General features: G+C 39.9%; 1 protein-coding gene across 1 annotated transcript in view; it reads left to right on the forward strand.

Moving 5' to 3' along the window:
• LOC137992749 (hemicentin-1-like) overlaps window positions 1–26017 on the forward strand; it is a 79731-nt gene that overhangs the window by 16280 nt on the left and 37434 nt on the right. Inside the window, exons 10-25 of the mRNA XM_068838248.1 lie at window positions 235–579; window positions 1077–1400; window positions 3985–4287; window positions 5455–5805; window positions 11824–11951; window positions 12606–12813; window positions 16141–16443; window positions 16920–17264; window positions 18760–19092; window positions 19670–19978; window positions 21286–21597; window positions 22429–22758; window positions 22979–23308; window positions 23947–24276; window positions 25088–25417; window positions 25542–25862. Of these exons, the coding sequence (XP_068694349.1) occupies window positions 235–579; window positions 1077–1400; window positions 3985–4287; window positions 5455–5805; window positions 11824–11951; window positions 12606–12813; window positions 16141–16443; window positions 16920–17264; window positions 18760–19092; window positions 19670–19978; window positions 21286–21597; window positions 22429–22758; window positions 22979–23308; window positions 23947–24276; window positions 25088–25417; window positions 25542–25862 (4902 nt within the window). The remainder of the gene's footprint in view (window positions 1–234; window positions 580–1076; window positions 1401–3984; window positions 4288–5454; window positions 5806–11823; window positions 11952–12605; window positions 12814–16140; window positions 16444–16919; window positions 17265–18759; window positions 19093–19669; window positions 19979–21285; window positions 21598–22428; window positions 22759–22978; window positions 23309–23946; window positions 24277–25087; window positions 25418–25541; window positions 25863–26017) is intronic.

Here is a 26017-nt window from a genome sequence, read left to right on the forward strand (position 1 = left end):
TTTTTCCTGTCCATCTTATTTCGCTTCAACACGATGCAATAAAATCACTGGTTCGATAGTCAGGTTCAGGGAAGATTAAGAACCGAATTATGACTATTGATATGGCTTTGAAATTAGACCAATATCTTATCGTAGATCTAAATGCCATTGCAGCCTCTCCTTAAGTGATGTTTCCTCGTTTTGAAGGCGGCCGGTTTACAACTTAATTGCTTCCGTTTATTTTTATCTTTTTAGGCGAGAGTACTGCCAAAATCACACCTGGGAACAGCTCGGTGGAGTTCATCACCGGGGTATCGAAATTGTCCATTCGGATTGGAGATACCTTAAAAGTTATTAGAGGCTCAGAAATATCTGTTGACTGCATTGCCCACGGGACCCCTCCTCCAATTACCAACTGGCGTTTGAACGGCAGTGACTTGAGATCTGGAGCACTAAAACGGCAGTTAAATATAACGGAGTTATCGGAGGGCTCTCGTCTTACTATCAAACAGTTAACTTCACAGGATAGTGGCTGGTATGAGTGCATTGCTATAAACACAGGAGGACCCGACAGAACTGCGTCAAGCATAACAGTCTTAGGTGAGTGTAATTTGTAGTTTCAGTCGCCTTGATTGTTGATAGACAACGCAATCAGTGAAAGTATTTGCAAGATTTTCGCCGCTCAGTTGCCACCAATTATAGAGGAGCTAAACTAAAAACCGGATTTGCTAGGTTCAGTACTCAAGAATGCTGTTCAGTGACCTTTACAGAGACTCTTCGTATAGGATGTTGACCTTGTTCAACTTCTTCTCGTATTCTATGTCAATAAGGCATTCATATTATGCAATTTATGAAAATTTAACAGGGGCATGCAGGCTGAGCTAAGTTTGATCCCTTCTCACTTTAACATCTGCATCGACTTTGCCCACAACATGTGGAACCGAGGATTGACAGAAACTGGAAGATAAAGGATGCGCTATTGGCTGGCTACCACTTGATTTCACGGAAATATCGACCCTACACCTTGCTTTATTGTCTTCAATGTTAAAGCACGTATGTCAAGGCTTACACACTAACCGAAGAGTATTTCTTCACAGATGCTACATTTCCAAGGATTGATGGCGCATCTGATTCCATAGAGCGCGCCACTGACTTGCAGCCCATCTCCATCCAAATTGGAACCAGTGTTACTTTGCTGCCAAGTGTTCGCTTGGAAGTAAAGTGCCCGGCGTGGGCCATTCCTGACCCGTCCATAGTTTGGTTCAGACAAGGAAAACAAATCACCCCTTCTGAAAGGTTCTTGGTTCAAAACGATACCCTGATCATTCAAGCCACGCAGCTCAGTGACAGCGGTGCAATCACTTGCTCAGCCAGAAATACTATGGGAAAGGTTACGGTCTCTTCCACATTGAAAATCATAGGTGAGTCTTAATTAACTCTTTGTATACTGAAAAATTTTGAGCGCAATTTTTGATGCAATTAGAATATGCTGTCCATATGTCTACCACTAAATCGTCCGGGAACCCTTCTCAAATGCAAAGTAAATTAACTTACGTCTTTCGAAGGACTTTCCAGAGATTTTGTTCTAGTAAACTGATTCGATATTGAAGCCCTTATGAAATTATTTAAAGCAAATCACAGGCGGCCCAGACTCGGCGGGTAGAATATTATAAGGATTTGTATGGAAATCTCGATAACAAACTGAAAAAGATATTTACCCGCTAAAGTTCTTAATAAAAAAGCCGTATTTTGTAGTCTTGGCGAATTTCTCGCTTTTTTTGTGGTTATGTGCCTGATTGAATACGATTTAAAGGGGCTAGGTCACGCAATTTTAAGCAATTTCAGCACTGATCGAATGGTCATAGAATTAACTAAAATATCAAAATAACTGTTCAAAACTATAGAAGAACTCTAACAAAACACAGGGAAGCCAAGAAGGGACATGGATGGACAAAACTGGAGAGGATTGAAATGATTGAATTTGGGTAAATTTGAAAAACGTCGGCCCACCTTTTTTCAAACTTATATCATTCTATATCAAAATGTCATTTACAAAGCTGGAAAATCATTCTCAGTTGTTATGTAGCCGTGATTTTGCAAATGAAAGACTCTTGCTCTGCCAATTTCACGTTTAGAGCTCATAATTAACAAAATTAAACAAAATTACCTAAAATAGCGTGACCTAGCCCCTTTAAGCGACTTCTCAAATTCCCGGGTTGTCACTCGTACCTAAATAAAGGAAAGACTGGAAACTTATTTCTAGCTTACCTCACATCTCGCCGATAAAATCACACTTCTCCGGCATCAGTCACGCTCAAACTCCGGAGATGGCCACACGGATAAATTTACTTCTCCTTGACCAAGTTTCAAGGTCCAGCGAGCGTCCATTGCTTAGAAACAATATTCAAATTTTCAAAATCCTTCGAGGCTCGCTTCCAACGAATTTTAACACGGCTGGTCAACCGTTCACTTGAGCCTCGATACGGTGAGAGCAAATAAGTGACGGTTGGCCAGCAATGTCAAAATGTGAGCGTGACTAATGCCGGAGAAGTGTGATTTTATCGGCGAGATGTGAGTTAAGCTAGAAATTAGTTGCCAGCCTTTTCTTTATTTAGGTACGAGTGACAACCCGGGAATTTGAGAAGTCGCTTAAATCGCATTCAATCAGTCAAATAACCACACAAAAACCGAGAAAGTCACCACGACAACAAAGTACAGCTTTTTTATTGAGAACTTTAGCGGGCAAATATCTTTTTCAGTTTGTTATCGAGATTTCCATTCAAATCCTTACAATTTTTTTACCCTCCGAGTCTGGGCCACCTGTGAACAAATTAGCGCAAACCAGGAAATACCCTCCGTTCGCTGCCAAGGCGACAGAACTCTGCATTCGTGCGAGCAAAACTCCGTCTCTATGTAGTGCCTGTTGTAAAAACACTTAACGGTTGGTCGTTAGCCTTGCTGTACTTTCGAATTCTGTCAAGTCAAGCAGTTTGATCTCTTTTTTTTTCGTTTTTCTTCGCAAAATGAAATGAATGCAGTTATTTTCAGTTTTCTGTTCATGTTTCTAGAGCAGTTCCCTTCTTTTTTGTGCTTTCCACATTTGACCAACTCCCTACTTCAGTGGCTTCATAGCTCATTTGGTTAGAACGTCGCACCGGTATCGTGAGGTCACGGGTTCAAACCCCGTTGAAGTCTTGAATTTTTCAGGCTTCTCTAAGCAATTGCTTAAATTGCGTTCGTAACTGTAACGATCATAGCTTCACTGGGTTTCATATCCGCAGTTCGATATACGATTCATTTCATATATCATTTCGTTCAGTAAAAGAGATGGCGCTTAGGATTAAATCGCCAATTTCCTGTAAATAAATTTCTAGTTTCCATAGAAACTGCAGTGCTGCGTCGGTGGGAGAGTGAAACAGGAAAATTTGGTTTTATCACGTGGGGTTGATAAAGGTCGAATTACCACCGTAAAAGATTTGGAAAGCTGATTTTTCGAGCGTTAGCCCTTCGTCAAAGCGAATGGCAACAACGAAGGGCCAACGTTCGAAACGTCAGCTTTCCAAATCGTTCACGGTGGTAATTCAACCTTTATCAAAACGTTTGATAAAACCAGATTTTCAAATTTCCCGTAGCTGCGTAACTATCCTCTGGTTGTTTTTATTCCGTGGGCATAGTTAATCGAGGGACTGGTTATTAAACCTTAAAACCTTCAAAAGCGAGAACAATGTAGTTGCAATCGATGTTGAATTGACCGTGACAGTGCACAATCTTTTGTTTTCGCTTCGCACAGGTTAGGAAATAACTTCGGAATAATTTTTAAAATCGAAAGATTTGATTGGTTATCTTCTCGAAAAAAGGTGTGTTTTGAGCGCCGTCAAGGACAAAATACAGACAGAAACATGAAACAAAAAGACTTGTCGAGTTTCACAACCATCTCCCTGAATAAACTATGCCGGGGGCAAGTTTACAACTTACAAAAATCATGATGATTTATCGCTTTTTAAGAGCCCATTCAGCCCAGAATCACGGAGACTGGCAATGACTTGAGGGTGGAAACTATAAGAAGACTGTCTGAACACGTTGGAGGCAATATATTGTGTAGAATTGGGGTTTATCTGGAACTGACATGTACTGCGCAAGGAACGCCAACCCCGGAAATAGTGTGGCTGCGAGGAAACACAACACGCATGGGTTCAGGATCTAAACTGACTCTTGGAATTCTCAAGGAGGAGAATTCTGGAGATTACACTTGTGTCGCAAGTAACTTGGGTGGAGAAGACAGAAAAACAACCAAACTGAATGTTATATGTACGTATTATACACAGCTCTATAACTTCACAAATAACAGAATTCATTTTCAATTGCAGGTATGTTGTATGATCGCACTAAGTGTTGCAAGGCTAAAATTTTTATAATTATTCAAGCGTCCAGGCTTTATTAAAATTTGATTTTCCACTCCCGCACATTGGATGTTGTTATTTAACATTTCATATCCAACGCGCGGCTATTGACTAATTTTCAAAGAATCAAATTTTTACGGTTTCTGGCTTATACAGACACTGCGGATCATAACCCAGGGGTCAGGATCTGAGTTAGATTTCGAATGCTTCTTACCAGTTAACCTTATAATTTTAGAACGGCTGCTGCCAGATATTTTCCATGCCTGATCCATGATTTTGCGTTTAGCTCAAGCAATCTTGATTGCAACCAGCCAGTGGCAGTTGCATGTAGAAAATGTAGTAAATATGTTGAGCAACAGCCGATACGACGAATATTTGATTATTTAAAAATGTACATGTACTACATTTCGGCTGGCCCAACCAGCCTTCTTATGATAATAATAATAATAATAATAATAATAATAATAATAATAATAATAATAACAATAACAATAACAATAACAATAACAACAATAACAATTATTATTATTATTATTATTATTATTATTATTATTATTATTATTATTATTATTATTATTATTATTATTATTTGTTTGTTTACCCACGGAACAACTTAAGAGCGCTCGGGAGCTCGTTCAACATGTGTCCGTGCATTCCAGGTGGAATTGGAATTTGGCATGTTGGCAAGTTGGTAAGGTACAATGAGAGTTTGCAGTACATTACTAAATGTTCACATCTACGTTGTATTGGCTCGTGCACAAAACAGTTACTTTTTCAACTTGTAATTACGCCGATCAGATTAAACCAGTTGATCAAACGAACGTACACCGGCAGGGTTATTGTCCAGGGTTGCTTGGTTAAAAACTCTTTAAAAAGAAGTAATTCAAATTTCTTCTAACCAGAGTAGCATCGAACTATGTCTGAGGCCATAAATTGTTTGAATTAAAAAAAAAAAGTTGACACTCAACTCAACCAGTATCCCAGGTAGGAAAAACAGTGGAAGGCAGATATAAGCTTTTCATATTTACATGACGTTGGTAGCTTAATTTATAAAAGTGTTGATTTTTCTTAACAGCGAGCATTGTCCCGGTTATACAATCAAGCAGTGAGGTGATAGAATATTTAGAAGAGGGAAGATCTTTGGTGGCTACCATAGGAACGCGGCTGAGAGTGATACGAGGAGCGCAGATCGAACTTATCTGCCCTGTGTCTGGCTTTCCAACTCCTAACGTTGATTGGGTTAAAGGAAATGAACTTGTGGATCAACGTTTTGAAAGACAAGGACTTTTCATTGTTCCATACAATGGTACAAGCAGCACACTCCTTATAAGAGGATCAGATCAATTTCCGAAAGATGTGGTGTTCGGCTGTAATGCTTACAATGTCGGTGGATCCGTTTCTTCTTTCTCTTACGTGACGTTTTATGGTGCGTAACGTCCTAGTTGTGTTAATTAATAATGATAATAATAATAATAATAATAATAATAATGATGAAGCTGATGATAGAATTAGCAATTCTGAGGCTGAGTAGGATATGAAGAATTCTGCAGGTCGAGGAGGGTGTTATCCACCAAGGCCGAAGGCCGAGGTGGATAAAATCCTGCTAGATCTGCAGAATTCTTCATATTCTATGAAAGCCGAATTCAATAATTGCTTCATTATTCATTCAAAATATTTTCTTCGCTCAAACTTCTAAACCTACTCGCAGCCATTTTTCTGCTCAACAAAAATAACACAATCTTGTTCCCAGCCTTTTGCGGTCAACGGTTCAATAATTTGCAGAGGGCTGCACTTTTGACGTCATTTTGACGTCATCGGTTCAATAATCTGCAGCGGGCTGCCCTTTTGACGTCATTGATTCAATATGACGAAGTTTCTTTCCAAATTTGGTGAACAGCAGCTGGTTATGGTGAATTTATGCGTGTGGTTTTTAACCAATCAGAAACGGAGAAATATTTTGAATGAATAATAATGTGATATATTTCATCGTAATCTATTTTCAATAATATCATACCTGGGCGTAAAATGGCATCCAAAAAAAATATTAATAATAATCATGAGGGACAATTGCTTAAATCATCCAGTTAAGTGCGAGGATAAATGGTCCATTTCGTCTCCAACTCGCACTTCAAAGATATACATTTCTTTCACTGATAATGATGATAATAAGTAAGAAAGAGGGGAAGATAAACCATTTGTTGTTCATAGATGACTTGAAAGTGTTCGGCAAAACTGAGAAGGAAATGAATTCCTTTTTTCAAACCGTGCGTGTCGTCAGTAGTGACGTTGGTATGGAGCTTGGAATATAAAAGTGCGATGTGATGGGGATGAAACGAGGCAACTGGTAAAATCGGAGGTAATGAAATGCCTGATGGACAAATGTTCGTTTTGGGGATGAAAATATGGTTAGAAATACTTAGGTTTGTTGGAGGGTGATGACATCGTGCCTAAGTCAATTAAGGTCAGTATGTTGGCAAAACCAGTGTCTCCCTTAGGACTGTAAAGATGCTCTTATTGTGACAATATGTATAAGAAAAAAGGAGACCGAACCTATTGTGGAAACCCCCGAGGAATCTCTCTGCTTTCCATTGCTAGCAAAGTTTTGGCCAAAATCATTTTAAACATTGAAAAGACCATCTCAGAAGAAGTCCTTCCTGAAAGTCAGTGCAGATTCCGAGGCAGCAGATCAGCCACAGACATAATATTTAGCCTGAGACAGCTCCAGGAAAAAGCCGGTTGAGCAGCACAAAGCCCTCTATTTGGTATTCATTCGATTTTTCAAAGGACAGGGAGACCCTTTGGAAAGTGTTGGAAACATATGGATCCCCAGACAGACGATCAACCTCATCAGACGGAATGATGGGAAAAGTGGCAATCGGAGGGGATATCAGTGAGGCATTTGACATCAGCACGGTGTGAACCAAGGATGTGTCCTGGCTCCGACACTTTTCACACTTTATTTCGCTGCAGTCCTGGAAACCGTGGGAAGAAACTTGACCAGAGATGTGTACAGCAGGACCAGAACAGACGAAAAGCTGTTCAACCTCACTCGGCTAAAGGCATGCACCAAAAACCGAGAAGGGTGACTGTGTTCGGGAGCTTCTGTATGCAAATAATTCAGCATTGGTTGCCCTTGACCCAGAAGATATGCAAGAAATTGTTGACCGTTTCTCTGGAGCCGCAGCTGCCAAGACATAACTGCTCTACCAGCCCCCACCCGATGAGAGGACTGCTGAAGACACTCAGCCGGGCATACTGGAGTGGCGCTGAAAACCACTGAATCCTTTGCCTACCTTGGCAGTACAGTAACTGCTACAAACTCATCAGACCTGAAGGTGGACCGAAGGATCCAAGCAGTCACAAAAGCCTATGGTGGTCTCTGGTCACGCCATGACATCCGGCTCTCAAAGAAGATCAAAGTCTATAATGTTACTGTCCTCTCATGTTTGCTGTACTCTGTTGAATGTATGACCCACTACCGGAAACACCTCAGAAAGCTCACCAGGATCCAGACTCGACATCTTCGACAACTGCTGCATATGGAGTGGCAGGATAAAGTGTCAGAAGTAGAAGGTCTGAAGCGAGCTGGTACCGTGGAAGTCGTCATGACAGCCGCTCCGTTACGATGGGCTGGATACGTGCGGAAGATGCCAAACGAACGCATACCCAAATTGCTGCTCTATGGAGAGCTGCAACAGGGAAAAAGGAAACCTAGGGGACAAAAACTGAGATTCAAGGATGTATTTAATCCACTCCACTAATCTTCAGGTGGCGTTTGAAAAAACGCCACCTGAAGATGAGTGAAGTGGACGTTCCCCACTTGGAGGAACGGGCCCTAGATCGACATAAATGGCGAACTGTTGTGCACAACTCGCGTACCAGAGTGGAAGAGGGCAGACGAAGTGACTACGAAAAGGCACACATAAGTTGACCCTGTGTTCCGGACCACGATATCTTTCCTTGGGACAGCTGTGGACGCCGCTTCCGCTCAAAGGGCGGGCCAAATGGCCCACAAACGAGCCTGCCGAATATAACTGCCAAATGTAGCTAACTACTCACATCTGCAAGTCACCATCGATATATAGATGGACTACCGATTATGTATGAGGAAGGAATTCACTAGGAGAGTAAAGAAAGTTATTGTTCGAAACTGTAGGGTGGTGATGTTGTTAAAGCTTTCAAATGCTGGGCAGTATCACTCCTTCCTTACAGTGGTGGGGTTGTAAGGGGGGCAAAGAATGAGTTTGCCAACTTGAATCACAAAACTAGGAAGCTCCTGACATGGCGCTCTTTACCATAGAGACAATGTGAGTCGTTTGTATTTACCCAGATGAGAAGGAGGACGTGGATTGCTTAGTGTTGAGGATGCCATCAGTACTGAAAAAAGAAATACTGATGTCTATGTAAAAAAAAGTCCAAGTCTTTCAATCAGTGCCAGGAACGTCTCTTGGAGGTTGCATGGAACAGAAACGTTGACGAGGTTGAACCACCAAAGGAATGTAAAGACGGGGAAATCAAAAAGGAAAGAATCGAGGACTGAAGTGAAGAGGCGTTACAAGGACAGTTTAAGAGACAGACTGAGGGGCTGTCTAGCGAGTCTTGGACAGAGGGGCTCTTCTTTGCTGCTCCAAACCAGTTATTAGGAACAAAGAGCATAAACACATGAGAAATGAAATGATGGTAGAACCAACTGGGAACTCGGAAAAATCCGAGCCCCAGATGGGATTCGAACCCACGACCCTCCGTGATCTAGTCGCTCACATTCGCTCAAAGAGCATAAAGGCCAAGATAGAGAAGCAGATTATGTCACCAAAATGTACAATGTGTGGAAGCCGTGATTAAACTCTGCAGCATATCTTGTGCAGTTTTTCCATGCTCCCTCAAGTAGAGTATAAAAAGAGGCATGGCAGGCTCTGTCGGGTTTTTCGCTGCTTAAGGTAACTGATGACATCTTGAAAACCCTTGATTCAATGAATGAAGTGATTCTAGTACTACTTGATTTGTCGGCAGCATTTGATAGGCTTGTCCACACTCTTCTTAGAGAAAGATTACAATCATACGTTAACTTTACTGGCACTGCTCTGCAATGGTTTTCATCATATTTTAATGGTCACTCTCAGAGAGTAATTATTGGGAATAGTGTATCATCGCCAAAGTGTCTTAAATATGGTGTCCCCCAAGGATCCATACTCGGGCCCTTACTGTTTCCACTTTATATCGCACCTCCGGAGGAGGTTATATATATGCTTGCGATCTTAAGTGCATGTTCTATGCCGATGATGATCAAGCATATATAGCTCTTAACCCGAACCATCCAGGTGATGCGCTTGACACCCGTCGGCGATGCGTTGAACACATTTTTCAGTGGAATACCATGAACATGCTCAAGATCAATCGATAGGTATTACACTTTACATCGCGGTTTATGAAACAACTATCTTTTGGAGAAAGCCTTACATTTGCAGGGACTACAATTGATATTACTGAGAAAACTAGAAATTTAGGTGTTATTATGGATAACAATTTGTCGTTTAATAGTCATATTAATGAAATTTGTAGGAAAGCTACTCTCGCCATACGATCAATATAGGACGCACTGATTCGGAATAGGGACCTTTAGATTCTAGGACGAGGGCGAGCATGAGTACGAGTTTTAACCGGCAGTTTTTAGCGAAAATACTTAGAAAATTTATAACCCGTACGATTAATCTTACTCTTGGTTTCTTGGTTAGCAGTATGGGTTGCTCAGTTATTCTTATTACTGTTACCTGAAAAAAACTATGCCTTGCTGCTGATCTAAAAATGCCAAACCTGCTACCGTGTTGTTGACTTGCTTTGACATGACGACATTTTTGCAAAACCTCGAACTACGTTAGTTTTCGCTCGCTCACTGTTGTTCTATGAGAACATTTTGTATTCGTAGTCGTTCTCGTCCTACAATCTAAAGCTCTCTAATATCTCTCGTATGAAGGTCTTAAAATGTTAGTGAATTCTTTCGAAATTTCTCGACTAGATTATTGCAATAGTCTCCTGTACGGTATTCCAAATTATCAAGTAAAGAAGCTCCAACGTACTTAACACTGCAACGCGACTAGTAACGGGTGTAAAAAGATCAGATCATGTAACGCCTTTATTAAATACTTTACATTGACTCCCAGTTGAGAAGAGAATTGAATTCAAGATCCTTCTTATAACTTATAAGACCTTGCATGGACAGTCAGCAAACTATTTGATGCCTCTTTGATTGAGAAGTACCATCCGTCAAAAATTATAGGATTATCGTCACCCTTACTACTCCATCTTCAAATGATTAGAACTGACAGTTATGGTGGCAGAGCTTTTTCGTTCGCAGCACCAAAACTATGGTGCCTGAAACCATGGTGCCTCTTTGCCTGAGAACATTAAGAAAGCGAAGACTGTAAACTGTTTTAAAACTAAACTTAAAGTGTATCTTTTTACAGCGTCTTTTTTATCTTTGTAATTTGTTATTTTGGTTTTGATTCGATAGGGAGTTTATTTGGTGATAAAATAATTGTAAGGAGCATTGAGCTGCGCCATGCAAGAACGTTTGTAGTAGTAGGAGTAGTTTGATCGTAATGACAAACGGTATAGCATGTCCAAGGGCTGTGGAGGAAAAAAGGGACGTTAAACTGCTGTGGGATTTTAACATCAAGCAGATCGACACATTCATTACCAGTGACCTGATATTACATGTAATTCAGAAGAAGAAGGCACTGGGTACGGCAGTGTTATACAGAAAGGAACAGAAAAGCATGAGAAGTATCAAAGTATCTGGCAAGAGAAAGATTGAGAAATTATGGAAATCAAAGACGACAGTTGTACCAGTGGTAGTTGGGGCTTTGAGTTCGGCGTCAGAAAAACTGACAAGCAACTTGGAGCGGTTGGGGATTCCAGACAGGAGAACAATGCTAAAGTATTTTCTCCTTGTATCGCCGGTAGTCTGTGGAAGTCTGAGGTAGTCTCCTCTCAGGTGGAGAATGGACTTGAAACATTTTCCCCAGGGAAACCCTGTGTTTCATTGGAATAATAAGAACGATGATGATGATGATGATGATGATGATGATGATGATGTTCATGACAATAAGTGGTAGGAGGGTAAAAAATTGGACAGCTCCGGTCTGAATTTTTTGTTTTAATTTTTTTGCATCACAAGCTTTAGGACTTCTACGAACGTAAACCTCTGCGGATCTTTATTCAGAAGCAGTTTCAAACGATTCGGAGAAAAATTTCGATTGCGGTACTTCTTTTATTAACCCCAAACCCTTTTGACATAAAACTTACTAAAGGTTAAATGTGATTTTTGTTTGGCCTATATTTGCGTTGCCTCCCGGGAATTTATTTCAAACTGGAAACGCTGCAAACTGGATGACTTTGAGACATTAGCCTCTTCTTTAAACACAAAGTGCTCTCTGTTTTCTTGTAGATCACATTCCACCCAAAGTCAAGTCCACCTGGATAACGGGTTCAGTTGGTGTCAAGGAGTCGCTTTCGTCCCGAGAACCAGTTAAAGTTGTCATTGGCGACAATGTGCGGATTTTCACGAAAACAAAGGTAAGTAAGAAAGTAAAGTAAGTTATGAATGCACCGAATCACCAATGCAAAATGTCCAGACTTTCGTTGTCTTCGGGCTATTGCATATCATCGAGCAGTCTAACGGTTTATACCCGTCTTTGAACCCATTTGTTAGAAATACGCTAGATTAGATATTAAATGACAATTGTCACTCCTGTATGATTTTGTGAGTATTAAGTTCGCTGAAGATGTTTACTTTATTTTAATATATTTATAGTTTATTAAGGTCTTTTTTTTTATTTCGTTTATGGTTTAAGTGCTTTTTTTCAGTGTCCCCAATTAGATCACGTTCACTGATTGACGCGCTTAGCTATAGCAGCTTGGTCTCAAAAAGTAAGGGAAGTGGGTGAGCAAATTTTGTTAAATTGCCAGTTGAGCAAGAAAAAGTTGGCAGGATCCATTTGGATTGCAGACGTTTCGCCTTTAAAAAGTGTTTCTTGCAAAACGTCTTCATGCTATTGGAAACTTTCTGAGTTAATACTGGGACAGTCGAGCCTAAGTGACGTAGGATGCCCTCAAACAAAGAATTCCAAATCCCAGTTGGATGTCTGCAAGATGGCTTTAAATGTATTCCTACACCCGTTTATCTAATGGTATCGGTTTACTAACCATTGAAACGCAATGTTTTTACAGCTCACGATTGAGTGCCCGGTGGAGGCCATACCCTTGGCCACAGTGACATGGACCTTCGACAGGGGATCCTTACCACGTAAACACCAAACAAACGGTACCAATTTGGTGCTTAGTGATAAATCTGATACTTCGGATTCGGGACGTTATCAATGTATTGCCAGGAACCCTTTAGGACGAGCTTCCTCTTGGAGTGATGTTACATTTTTAGGTGAGTATAATTCTCTTAAAGTGCCACTGTGACCAAAAAAAAAAAAACAATTATCATTCTTCTATGTTAACTAAACACTAAGCAACCAAAGTTTCAAGCCTTGATTTAAAAAAGACACCTGTCTGTTTTAATTGGAGTTTTCCTATTTAATGGTCCGCCATTACTAACTTTGAGATCTTGAGAGAGCTGGATCGAGGATAAAATAACGTCAAAGGCTCACTGGTTTAAGAAAGCAATGCTGCAGAATTAATAAGCAGCACGGGCATTTTGGGCTTTCAGACATTTAAACTCACGTTTTGCATATATAATCAGCTGCATTCACACGCTGAAATTTTAAGCTAGTGAGCCTTTGAGGTCACTTTTTCCCTGGATCCAACCCTCTCAGGTCCAATCGGTCAGTGGCGGACCATGCATGAAATCCAAAACTTACACTCAAAATAAACGGCCTTTCGATAAAAGTCAAAGCTCAAAATATTGCAGGTCAGATGTCTTTATCACAGGTGCACTTTAAAAGTCACAAATCAGGCTTTGCGATATAAAAGTATTTGCTTTTATTCAAGTTGAAATGCGTCCAAGTCTGAAAACGGTAAATGTTAACCGCGGTAATTGAATACAAAGATTACTCGGGCATTCTCGGCGACATTCGGAAAAAGTACGATTGAAGTCAAACCCATGATCTTCCGATTACTACTTCGGATTTGAGCAGGCTTCGACAATCAGGACAGCAACATGAGCCTAGTTTAACAGCTTAACTCCCAGAAATCTCCTATAACTCAGTGGTGGAGCTGTCAAAAGCACTTGTTTTTTTTTTTCCGAGTATCTTCGAGTAATCGTTGATATATACATCTGTTCAATTATAACGCAGCTTAATTAACTTTACTCAGACTCTTTATTGTTTTCTGTTATTATTTATGGCAAGGATGAAAGTGGATTGCATTTTGAAAAAAGAAAAGCTATTCTTTTAATTTCTTCCCAACTTTAACATTGCCGATTGGACTTCTCAAGCTAGCCTAGTGGGTAACTTTCTATGCTTGAAGGCAAAGCAAAATAGCATGACTGGCTCTGGATTGTTGGCAAATAAATCTCCCTAAAACTCCCTAAAACGGCGTTTATCCTTCCAAACTTAAGCTTGCTCAAGTAATCCCAATATATAAAAGTGCTGACGAATCAGATCCATCTAATTATAGACTAATGTCATTGCTTTCTGTTTTTAACCTAACTGTATTTTTGAAAAAACTGATGTATTACCGTCTTAAATCTTGTCTTGAGCAACACAATATCCTTCATGATTCACAATATGGTTTTCGCGAAAAAAGATCCCTGAACATGCTCTTCTGGACATAATTAATGAAATTGAAACTAACATGGGTGGAGAATTGTACTCATGCTGGATTTTTACAGACCTACGAAAAGGCCTTGACACGGTAGATCACCGAATATTACAAAGTAAAAAATGCATCATTATGGAGTACGAGGAGTAATAAATGACTGGTTGTGTTCATATTTACTGGGCCGTCATCAAAACAACACAAATTGGTGCTAAAAATACTTCAAAAAGGGAAACAATTTTGTCAGGAGTCCCTCAGGGCCGGGGTCGGTACTGGGACCTCTGCTTTTTTTAATTACCACGATATATCGAATAGTGCTGACCAACCGAAGTTCCATCTTTTTTGCTGATGACGCTCACATGCTATTTGCTGACAGAAATATTAAGTCACTTGAAACCATAGTTAGTGCTGAACTTTCTAATGTTTATGACTGGTTAACTGCCAATTCAATAAGGTATCTTTGAAAATCAAGAAATCTAACTTTGTTATATTCCGACCTAGATAAAAGAAACTAAATTACGAAATAAACTTCTCAAACTCATTAATAATTCATAAGCCAAAAACAAAAGAAATCACTATCGTGAAGGAAGTTTTGATATGTGGTCTTAATTAGCATAAAATTTGGCCAACTTTGATCCCAAATATCTCTTAAAATACTGATTCCTTTGAGAAGCAATTGTTGGTTTTCACTCACGTGATCAACAGCCATGTTTTTCAACGAAAAAAAAAGAAGACGTTAGCATAATAATAGCTTTCAATTCCCGGAGGATCGGATTGCGACACCAACATGGCCGCCATTTCATTGTTTGGGAACACCAACATGGCGGCCGTGACGTCATGTGAAATCCAAGAATATAAAACACTCGAAAGAGTGTTTCATCAGATATCCAACCACCTCGAAATCGGTTAAAAAACTCGGCCTTCGGCCTCGTTTTTCAACTCGCTTTTCGGTGTTTTGATATCCGATGAAACACTCCTTCTCGTGTTTGATATATTACTTGAAAGTCAGACCAACATTTTCCTTACAGAACGTAAAAATTATGTTAAATATCTAGGTGTGTTTATTGATTAAAATCTCTCATGGAAATATCATATTGTCACTTAGCTTCAAAAATAAGTAAGACAATTGGCATTATTGCTAGATTAAGACATTTCGTACCCCTAGCTACTTTACATGGCATATACATCTCACTTATCCAGCCTTATCTACTGTATGGCATAGTCGCGTGGGGCCGAGCCACCAAGACTCATAGAAACAAAATTCGTATTCTCCAAAAACGTGCCCTCCGCCTGATGTACTTTGGAATCTACAAATCTCATACTATACCCTACTTTCTTTCTTCTCGTCTTCTTTCTCTCGATTTTCTGTACTTGCTGTTGTGATGCATGTTGACATGTCTAACAACTTATCGCCTTCTAATATTGCTAATTTATTTATATCTAAAGCAAGCATTCATTCATATAAAAAAGGTTATCTTCAAGAGGTGACTATTTTGTGAAACCCCCAAGACTTGACACACAAATTAAATCCTCTTCAAGAAATGGTGTAAAAATTCGGAATAGTTTACCTCGTGAAATTCGCCATCTTTCCAAAAACAATTTTATTGCCTATATTGATTTATCTGTCTTAATAACAAAAATATCTTAGTACTTTGGCTTTTCATATTTGCACTTTGTATTGATTTGATTTAGATGATATTTACTTAGTTGACTGTGTACTAGTTATTTGTATTCCTATTCGTTCTATAATGTATTGTTTGTAAAACACAACTGAATACCGTAGCTTTCTCTTCTCCTTCTCTCTTTTATACACGTGGAACCACTGCTTGCCTCGACTAGCTTCTGCTAACTGCGAGCAGTGCATATTGAACATGTATTGTACAATAATAAAATTCTACAATAAACAATCCTAAACAATTCTACAGTAAACTCCCCTGGCGTGCCCTCTTTAATTTGGTTTTAAAACAATCCTGTTGGATTCTTGATTATTTCTTAACAGAGCCCACGATGCCAAGTATCACGAAGGGTGACTCCTCGGTAAAGATGCTAACGACAGTCGAATATACGGCCACCATTGGCTCTGATATAACTACCATTGTTGGCAGCAACATTACATTTGTGTGCGTCTCTGATGGTCGTCCCAGTCCTAGCGTGTCTTGGCTAAAAGATGACGAGCCTTTAAACTTCACCGGCACCCTTTTCACAATGTATGCATTTGATACAAACGCAACAGGGAATTATTCTTGTGTGGCTGAAAATTTGGCGGGGTTAACCGTCGCCAAATCGGCGGTGAAAATTTACGGTGAGCGCGCGCATTTAGACTTTCATTGTTATATTCTTGTTACAGAGAAACAGTTCTACTAAATGTTAGCTGACATCGCTCTTAATCTTAGATGGAACCATACACTAGTCTTAGTCCAATCACAGTTCAATTTAGAGAGCTTGGGCAATCGTTTATTAGCGGAACCACACATGTCCAAAGCAGCATTTAATAACTTGACGAAGAAAGGTTGTCCAGGGGACAGTTCTTAACATTCTAGTTGACTGATGCACCCGATGTGTATCTAAAGCTTTTGTATATAACTCGATGACCGGAAGGTTGTGGCGTCAGAAACCATTTGTCTTTCTTTTGATATTAATGTGATTGAAAGCCAATCACTTCGCATTGATGATATATAAGCGAACGTATCAGTATCTATGACTTTGAGCTCACTCGGGGTGCACACCTAACTGAAGTTGTCTTCCAAATACGATAAGAGAATTTTCTTTACTTTTCAGATCGTTCAATACAATCAGCCACCGTGCCACGAATCATTACTTCTCGAACAAACCAAGCACCCACAGATAACCGAAGATTAATTGAACAAACTGTTGGTGGAAATGTGACCATTGTAGAAGGCAGGGACCTCCTTTTGAGGTGCCCAGCAGAAGGCTCACCTCTTCCAACGATCAGCTGGCTTTTCAATGGGAACCCTGTGGAGATTAGTGATACTTTTCTAGTTGACGATGTCACAGGAAACCTAAAAATCATCGAGATGATTCCGGAAGAAGCTGGGATATACACGTGCATTGCTAGAAACATTGCTGGAGAAACAAGAGAGGTTTCATATTCTACTGTTGTCGGTATGTTTCAGTTTTTTGGTGCCCATTGAAGGGATCTTTGCTCTTCCGACAATGTAAAAAAATCAGTTTTTATTTAGACACTGCGAGTAGCACAGATACATCTATAAATACTACTAAACCGAAATGCATTTAGTGACTTCTATTGTCAGGAAAATTTTACTAGATTTTTTTTTTACTCTCAGTAGTGCAAAAGAGCGAATGAGAAACCATTTTGACAAACCATTCTGGTTTTGGAAGTAAAATGGCGACAACGTGCGAATGATTTATTGCCTACCCTATTTTTCGTTTTCTTTCGTTCTTATATCAATTTACTTTCTTCTTTTAATCATCGATCAGTGTGCGAGATTGTTTTATCTTTCTGAATTTTCCATCTTAACTAGCATGTTAGGAATAGTGCAAATAAATTGCTTAATTGCAACCACGTGATCACTCGCCATCAACTAATAATGATGGTTGAGTTAAGTCGAAGTCTAAGGGCCGATTTACACGGTACGACTTACGACAGGCCCACGACATCATTTACGATTGTTGTGTACGTCAGAAAAAATGTCGTAGCATTTTAAAACATGTTTTAAAACGCTGCGACAATCGTAAGTCATGTCGTAGACCTGTCGTGAGCTTGTCGCATGCGACAAAATCGTATCGTGTAAATCGGCCCTAACAGCGTTTTAACTTCATAGGTCCGACCGTTTTGCGAGAAGTCGGGAGGCTTCAGCCGTACATTAGGCGTCAGATACATTTCCTAGTCAAATACCAACGCCACCAACCCTGATATCGTTCTTGTACACCAAACATACCTTATTACATGAAATTTTCCCGACACTTTAATTTCGCGAATTTCGCGTTTTTTTTTTTTTTTGGAAACGCGAAATTAAAGTGACGCGAACAATAAGTGTCGCGAACATAACATGAAGCGAAAATTAAGTGAATAACTATACATCAATAATAGCTAGTAATGAAGAAACGACCAGTTTATTAACATTAAAAAGTTGACAAAATCACGTTTTTATCTATCCTGAGGCAATTGCAACTCTTCATACCAAGACATTTACAATCTAGGATAGAGGCGAAATCATTCGAGTCTTAATTAATGTACTTTTCATTTCTTGGTTTTTACCTGAATGACTCATGATTTTAAAAAGCGATTTTGCACATTCCCTGGATTGGAAGTAACTAATTCATGCATTCATTTTGATAAGCTTTCCTCAGTGTCGTGGTCAGTCATGATTCCCGAGTTTTTAAAACAAAAATTCGTGATTCTTAAAAGATTTTAAACTATGATTCATAATTTCGCTTCCATCCCGAAATTTACACAAACGACCAGAGACATCTATTTTTAACGGTCTTTACCTCGCTAAATAACATGTCCATATTGATAATCGATTGCGCAAATCATTGTTTGATGGATGTAACTGTAAATTCTTTCATCATTTGTTCGTCCGCAAGTGAATTGTTGGATAAGGTGGAAGGTAAATCTTTGTGGTTCTTTCAACAGAGCCAACATTTCCAGTCATTGATTCCTCAAACGCCTCCATTGAAGTGTTTGATCCAGCTCGCAAGGTTCTCAAAGTCAAAATAGGAAGCAGTGTAACCACACTCACGGGCACACCTGTCGACATCACGTGTAACGCCTCTGGTTTTCCTGTGCCAAAGATCAGCTGGATAAAAGGTTTCACTGCGATTACAGGATCCGATTCACAAAGCCTGATAGTAAGCGTGGCAAAGATAAATTTGCTGAGGGCCTCAAGGTCTGACTCTGGCTTGTACACGTGCACTGCGTCCAGCCGAGGCGGACGAATATCTGCTGAGTCAAACATTACCTTCGTAGGTAAGAAAAAGGAAAAAGAAATTCAACTTCCACAAAAAGTTCGAATCACAGTACAAGAAACAAAGAGTATATTTTGCTGGAAACCTTTAATTCTTGTTACCTATGTTTGCCGCTTAATGGCACGAGGTCATGTTTATTTATACTGATTCAATGCGTTCAGAATTTGTACCACATTTTGATCTTCCAAGAACACATTCGAACCCAATTTTGCTAAGGGTTCATTTTCAATAAACAATTACATAATCGCTTATATATGAATCAGGTACGGTTTCCTTTCTGAAAAAAGGGAGTCTTGTCCTTAAGACGTTGAAGTCTTAAAATACATTTATTCTTTTTCTTTGGAAGTATCTTTTCATTTGGTGATTAATTTGCAGTTGATATCACTTGATATTATCATAATTTTTATTTATTTATTTACCTCGCCACAGGGAGAAAGAAACCAAAATAACACAATAAAATAAAAAATAACGTACTTGGCAGGGTCACCATAGCAGCTAAGGCCAATTTCTGCGGGCCCATGATTTCTTGTCTACGTCATTGATGTATCTACAATTTTGTCACTCGATTCATATTGCAGAACCTGTCATGCCAAGAATTTTGTACTCAACAAGAGAACAAAAGATCCTTCAGCACGTATCAATGAACATTACAATCGGGGAAAAGTTAACAGTTCTCGACAAGAGTAACGTGACCATAGTGTGTAAGGCCGAAGGAATACCCTCACCCACACTGTCTTGGAGCAAAGATGGCTTCAGATTGCCGGAGAATTTACAGACCAGTGTTTTACATCTTACATGGGTCACTCTGGAAGATGCCGGCCGGTATATTTGTACAGTAGAGAACTATTTAGGTTCTGATAGTCAGTCAGTGGATCTTTCTGTGACAGGCGAGTACATCTTAAAATAGTGTAAGGTAAACCTAAGGAAACGTCTCGTAGTAGTCAGTATTTATGGGAAATATAAGGGAATTTTATGAACCTCCAGGACATATTCTGTATTCCACTTTCTCCAGATGCCAATACGTCGCCCTTAATGCTACAATTTTAATTTTAAATTCCCTTCCTTGGCAGAGATAAAATAGCTGCGACAGAGGGAGGTTTGAGGCCTAGATTTTAAACAGTTTGTCGAACAAATGGAAACAAGAAACTGGTTCTTCCTCTCCGAACATTAAACATTTTAAAGGTTTTTTTTTTAATTTGCTGTTACTCCTAATGGTCGGGTCAAAAGTCTAGCCCTTAAAGTGAAAGGAAGACAACGGCCGCACCTTTTGCTTTCGACAGGTATCGTTTGAATGAGACACGAGTGTACCCTGCGAGCAGTTGGTTTCTCCTATGCTTCCCGAGAGACAAACCACTGCGATCAACGGTTAGTTTCTTTGAGTGAACCGCCGTCCAGCGCCAAGGATGAATAAATTAAAATTGAACCGGTAAAACGAGTTAATAAACCTGTTTTGGCGCTTGCGAGTGCGTTCAGCTACGTAACTGCTGCGTTTGGGCGAGCCTGCTATGTAGAAATAAGACGAAGTGATGTCAAGTACATCACGTGGATTGTGACGTACTTCGCACATGCTCGATGAAAAAGCAACAGTTGCTCGCAGTGGTTTCTCTCTCGGGAAGCGTAGGGGAAACCAACTGCTCCCAGGGTGGGTTTCTTGAGGGACAGGTCCCCCCAGTTCTGTCCTCCGTAACTTAAACGTCCGCATCTATTTTCCCTAACAACCATGGATCTAGCTTTCAAAAACAAAGCACTGAGGAGCACTGTCCCTTTCATTGATCCCGGGTACGAAGCTGATGCATAAGTGACATGACAATTTCATTTCGATAGTGAAAAGGAAAGGAACTTTATCTAAGTGTCTAGTCGTTCTAGCGCTGGAGCACTAATTGGGGACACTTTTAAACTGAAGTTAACAATTAACACAAATCAAGCCAAATGTTGGTTTTTGCGGAGAGGGGAAACGGGAGTACCCGGGGAAAACCTCTCGGTTCAGAGTAGAGAACCAACAAACTCAACCCACATATGACGCCGAGTCTGGGAAACGAACCCGGGCCACATTGGTGGGAGGCGAGTGCTCTCACCACTGCGCCATCCCTGCACCCCAGATAGGTCTGACCGTTAAGTTATCCAGTATAACATCCGTATACTCACGGGCTGCGGTAACATTCTCCCATCTAATAAGGTTTTCGTTTCTTTACAGTCGGAAAGAAGCCTATGATAAAGACGCTAAACCAAGATTTTGTTGTGAATGATAAAATTACTGCCATTACTCTTGATGTTGGTAGCAATCTAACATTGGTGAAAGGTTCCTCAGTAAATGTCACCTGTGAAGTGGAAGGTGTGCCTGACTCTGAAATTACTTGGCTAAAAAATGGAAACCAAGTGCTAAATAATTCGAACAAGACCTTCTTGTATGTCGCAAATCCTGATGCAACAAATTTGGAAAGTGTCTCCTGCAGAGCTGACAGCGTTTTAGGATTCGATGCAAAGACGAGCCAGTTTACCATACTTGGTTAGTAACACGTCCTTTTCATCCTTTTTAAATACTTTAGGGACGGAAATAACAATAAATGACAAGTTCTGTCAGAAAACAGACACAAGCTTATCTTAGTCACTACAGGTCTAATTTAAAAGTTTGATTCAATTACTATTTTAACAAAATTTGGGATGACGATTCTTTCCTCGAAGAGTACAAAGACGATTTCGGTGGCTCTAAAATAGATTTCAAGATCATTTGTTTGTAGTATCTTAACATAATTTTTAACTCACCCAAGATTTTAGTTTAGAAGCAGTTGTTTACTATGAGACAGGGAATTTTTCTCAAGTTTGCGCTAGAAACGTGTCAGGTTTTTATCAATTGTTGGCTCGTCACACTCAGTAGCCGAGTACTCAAAGAAGATTCCTGCAACCCATTTTCCACACAGCGATACATTATAAAAGTGGCAAAATCAGATAAAAGGACAACTTCTTCTCAGTATGTATCTTTATGCTGTTTTCTTTATTTTCATCTCGGAAGAACACTGTTTCCGGGGTAATGCACGAAATAGATAGGACTTCATTGGCATTATTTCGGACAACTTCATGAACGTAAAGTCATCATACCCATAAGCTATTAGAAGCCACCGAAATATCAGGTTTCTTGCGTTACTGCTGTGTCCACAACTGCGCCGATCATTTACTCCATAAGCACTGGTTAAATATAAGAAATGTCAAATGTTCCCTGACGATACGAACCTGAGTGGTTATTTTAGACTTTATACTGAGACCTTGGTGCATTTTACGATTACTGAACTTTCAAATTCTCTTCTTATAATACCTTTGTATTGTGCTTTTTATCTACCAGAGCCGTCAATGCCTCTCGTGAAAACATCTAGTGTTTCAAAGACAACAGAAGCCCAAGACAGAAGTCCTATAAGATTGAATATTGGTGATAACGTAACAGCCCTAACCAACACAAGCATAACTATTAAGTGTCCAATAAGCGGCGTACCAACACCGACTGTCACGTGGACAAGAGATGGCCAGAAAATCTCCAGTGAGGGCAGATACAAAGTTCAGGATGATAGCTCATTGCTGATCAATGGTGCTAACATGGAAGACAATGCTCGATACACTTGCATTGCAGAAAATGTGGCTGGGAAAGACAGCGCGTCGAGCACAATTCAAGTTTTAGGTTAGTAATACCGCGGCCGTTGCATTTTATTTCATAGGTGTATAACGTGAATGATTCATGTATACTAAACAAAGTTGATCTGCTAAAAAACTAACCGAAAAGTAAAGACGAACAAACACAAATGCGGCGGAGTTTGTGAGCGTTTGACCGAGGAAATTTGAAAACAAATTATTTCGTAAATTTTGAGCTCGTACAAACCCCGTATTATATATATTTTCAGAACCTACAAAGCCTCGGGTTAAAGTCTCTGAAAGTGGCCGAGATCTTCCTGTTGGGGACGGAAGTCCAGTGACGATGAACATTGGTGATAATGTCACAGCAGCTTCAAACACAAGCATCACCATCAGATGTCCAGTTAGTGGAGTACCAACACCAACTGTTACCTGGACTAAAGATGGAAGAACGATGGTTGAAAGTGAGAACCTTTACATCAGAAATCAAACTGTGTTGGTAATTCATAGAGCTGAAGTTGAAGACAGTGCAAAGTACTCCTGTATTACAGAAAACAAGTTTGGAAGAGAAATCATATCCTCGATAATGACGATAAAAGGTTAGTGTTTATCTTTGATCACATTTTAAGGCCGAGGAAAGAGTTACGGTCTTGAACTTAACCGATGCGATCAAACTGCGATGATGAACAGGAAAATTGTCTTAGTGTCAAAGTAACGAATTTCAAAAGTCTCAGCCGTCTCCTACGTTTGTTGCTTCTGTAGTGAGTGGCTAAGCAAAAGCATTTTGGGATTTTTATGCAGTAAAAAAATGATACTTGTAACTTTTAGTGTTCAATGAATTTGGGTCAGTTTCCACAGTCAAGTTGCCTTGCTTGGATTCCCGGCTCCGCTTTTGCCCCTGTGGTTATTGTGGGCAGCCAGTACTCTATTTAATTTGAAATAATTTTCCTACTTTCTTTGTAAATATTTATGTAATAAGAATAGGTCGTTGTTGTTGTTGCATGTTGTTGTTGTCGCTTTAAAATCCCAATTTGTTACTTTTCTGAGTCAAATATTCCAGCATGAAGCAACCCTGGGAAAAAATTAGGGATTCCCAAGATAAAAGGGAATAGTGGACGACTGCCGTCTTCTCAAGCCAATTTCAGTCTACAACATCTGAATTTAAGACAACGTTATTGTCCTGATGTAACGGTGTAATGTCTTTTGTTGACTGTCCAAACACCTTTCATTCTTGCAGGTCAGTCTAAGCCGACAGTAAAGATTCGTGATAAGCCGACCACTGTAGACGCTAAAGACAGAAGCCCATTAACATTGAAAATTGGCGATAATGTGACAGCACTTACCAATACAAGCATTACCATTCAGTGTCCAACCAGGGGCATACCAACACCAATTATCACATGGACAAGAAATGGCCAACAAATCTCCAGTGGGGACAGGTTCAAAGTTCTGGATGATGGTTCATTGCTGATAAGTGAAGTTAATGAAGAGGACAGTGCTGTTTACAGTTGCAAAGCAGACAGTGTTGCTGGGGAAGACAGAGCCTCAACAGTGGTACAGGTTAAAGGTTGGTATTTTGACTATTTTTCAAGCGTGACCTGACAAATTTTAAGATGAATATATTTATAGTGGAAGAACTCCCCTGTGATAAGGATAAATTCGTTTAAAAAAATATTTGGCTGGTACTTTTTTATGGAAAATTCTTCGTCAGCCCTTCTGTAAAAAACAGTGAAACGTGATTGTGTAGGGACCAATAACAGAAAACTTCAAAACACCTACGAGGGAACCTCAAAAGAAAAAGACTAATAAAATACGGTTTCTGTTTTTTGGTTACGTGTTCTCACATCTGATCGGCTTTTTGCCGAATGCGTTCCTTCAATATTTCAGGGTGTTCATGAATTTTGACATTAATTTGTTAGCAAGTTACCAGTGTACTAGGATAAAAGAGCGAGGTTACCCCGATAACTTTATTTCGAGAGGGAGACGCAATTAACTTTTTTCTAACCTAAGAGGACACAGGAGAACAGAGGACTGACGACGACGCCGGGAATTCCATACCCTACTCTTTGCGAATAGTGTTTGGGTTCTTCTAAGTCCCACAGGATTGTGAACATTGAAGGTTCCGGCGCGAGACGGGGCCTACAGTTTATCGTCCTTATTACGAGAAAAACTTAGAGAGCCTAACCATTTCCAGATGTTATTGTACAAAGTCAACACTTTCTACTCAGATATTTCAAGACCCTGAGTGTTGGTACGGCGGGAGTTTTTGTTCCCGCGACCTCTCGTACAGTAGTCTGGTACTCAACCACCTGAGCTAGCCAATCGGTTATATTCTCTTCCTTCGCCCTCTGTTAATGTTTCACTAATATCTTTCTTAGAGCCCGCGAAACCAGTAATCGATATTCCTGCGTCTGGAAAAGATATTCCCCTTGGTGATGGACGTCCTGTGGCAATTACCATTGGCGATAATGTGACAGCAGCTTCAAACACCAGTATCACCATTACATGCCCAGTCAGTGGAGTACCAACACCGTCTGTTACCTGGAGAAAAGATGGCACTGACGTCGTTAAGGGAGAGAAGTACTTCATGAATGAGAACAACTCTTTGGTTATTAGAGGAGCTGAGCCACAGGATAGCGCCAATTACTCTTGTGTAATTCAAAGTGCTTTTGGAACGGAGGAATCGTTTTCTCGTGTTATCATAAAAGGTAGTTGCTTCTGTATGTGAGTTATAAAGACGGGGTTTCGTTTTAAAAAAATTAGAACGAAGGAAGTATAGCTGCTTAGTGTTGTTGTTGTTGTTCATTGATTAATATTTTCCCAATTCCACAGAGCCAATTGCTCCTCAAATATTCTCTTTACGTGGGGACTTTACTTCCTTTGACCAAAACCCGGTTAATATCACCATTGGGCAGAAGCTATTGACGCTAATTGACACCAAGCTTGTAATCAACTGTCCTGTCAAAGGGATTCCAATTCCAAAGGTCACGTGGACGAAAGGCAACGAGACGCTTCCATCAGATGGTCGAATGACGGTGAAAAATGGAAATCTTGTCATAGTCGAATTGCAGACATCAGATAGTGGAAAATATACTTGCTCTTCAGAAAACTCTGTTGGCAAGACAGCAGCATCTTCGAACGTGACTGTTGCAGGTAAGCAATTGCTTTAGCTAACATCCTGCTTTCCACAGGGGTAAATATGGAACACCTCAGCACTACAACATGTGTACCTTAACCAGATTTCCTCAGTCGTAGCCAAAATTGTTAAGGCAGTTTATTGAATGTTGGGTCAAAGTGCAGATAGACGT

This window comes from Montipora foliosa, chromosome 2 (genome assembly GCF_036669935.1).
Source record: "Montipora foliosa isolate CH-2021 chromosome 2, ASM3666993v2, whole genome shotgun sequence".
Classification (NCBI taxonomy): Eukaryota; Metazoa; Cnidaria; class Anthozoa; order Scleractinia; family Acroporidae; genus Montipora; species Montipora foliosa.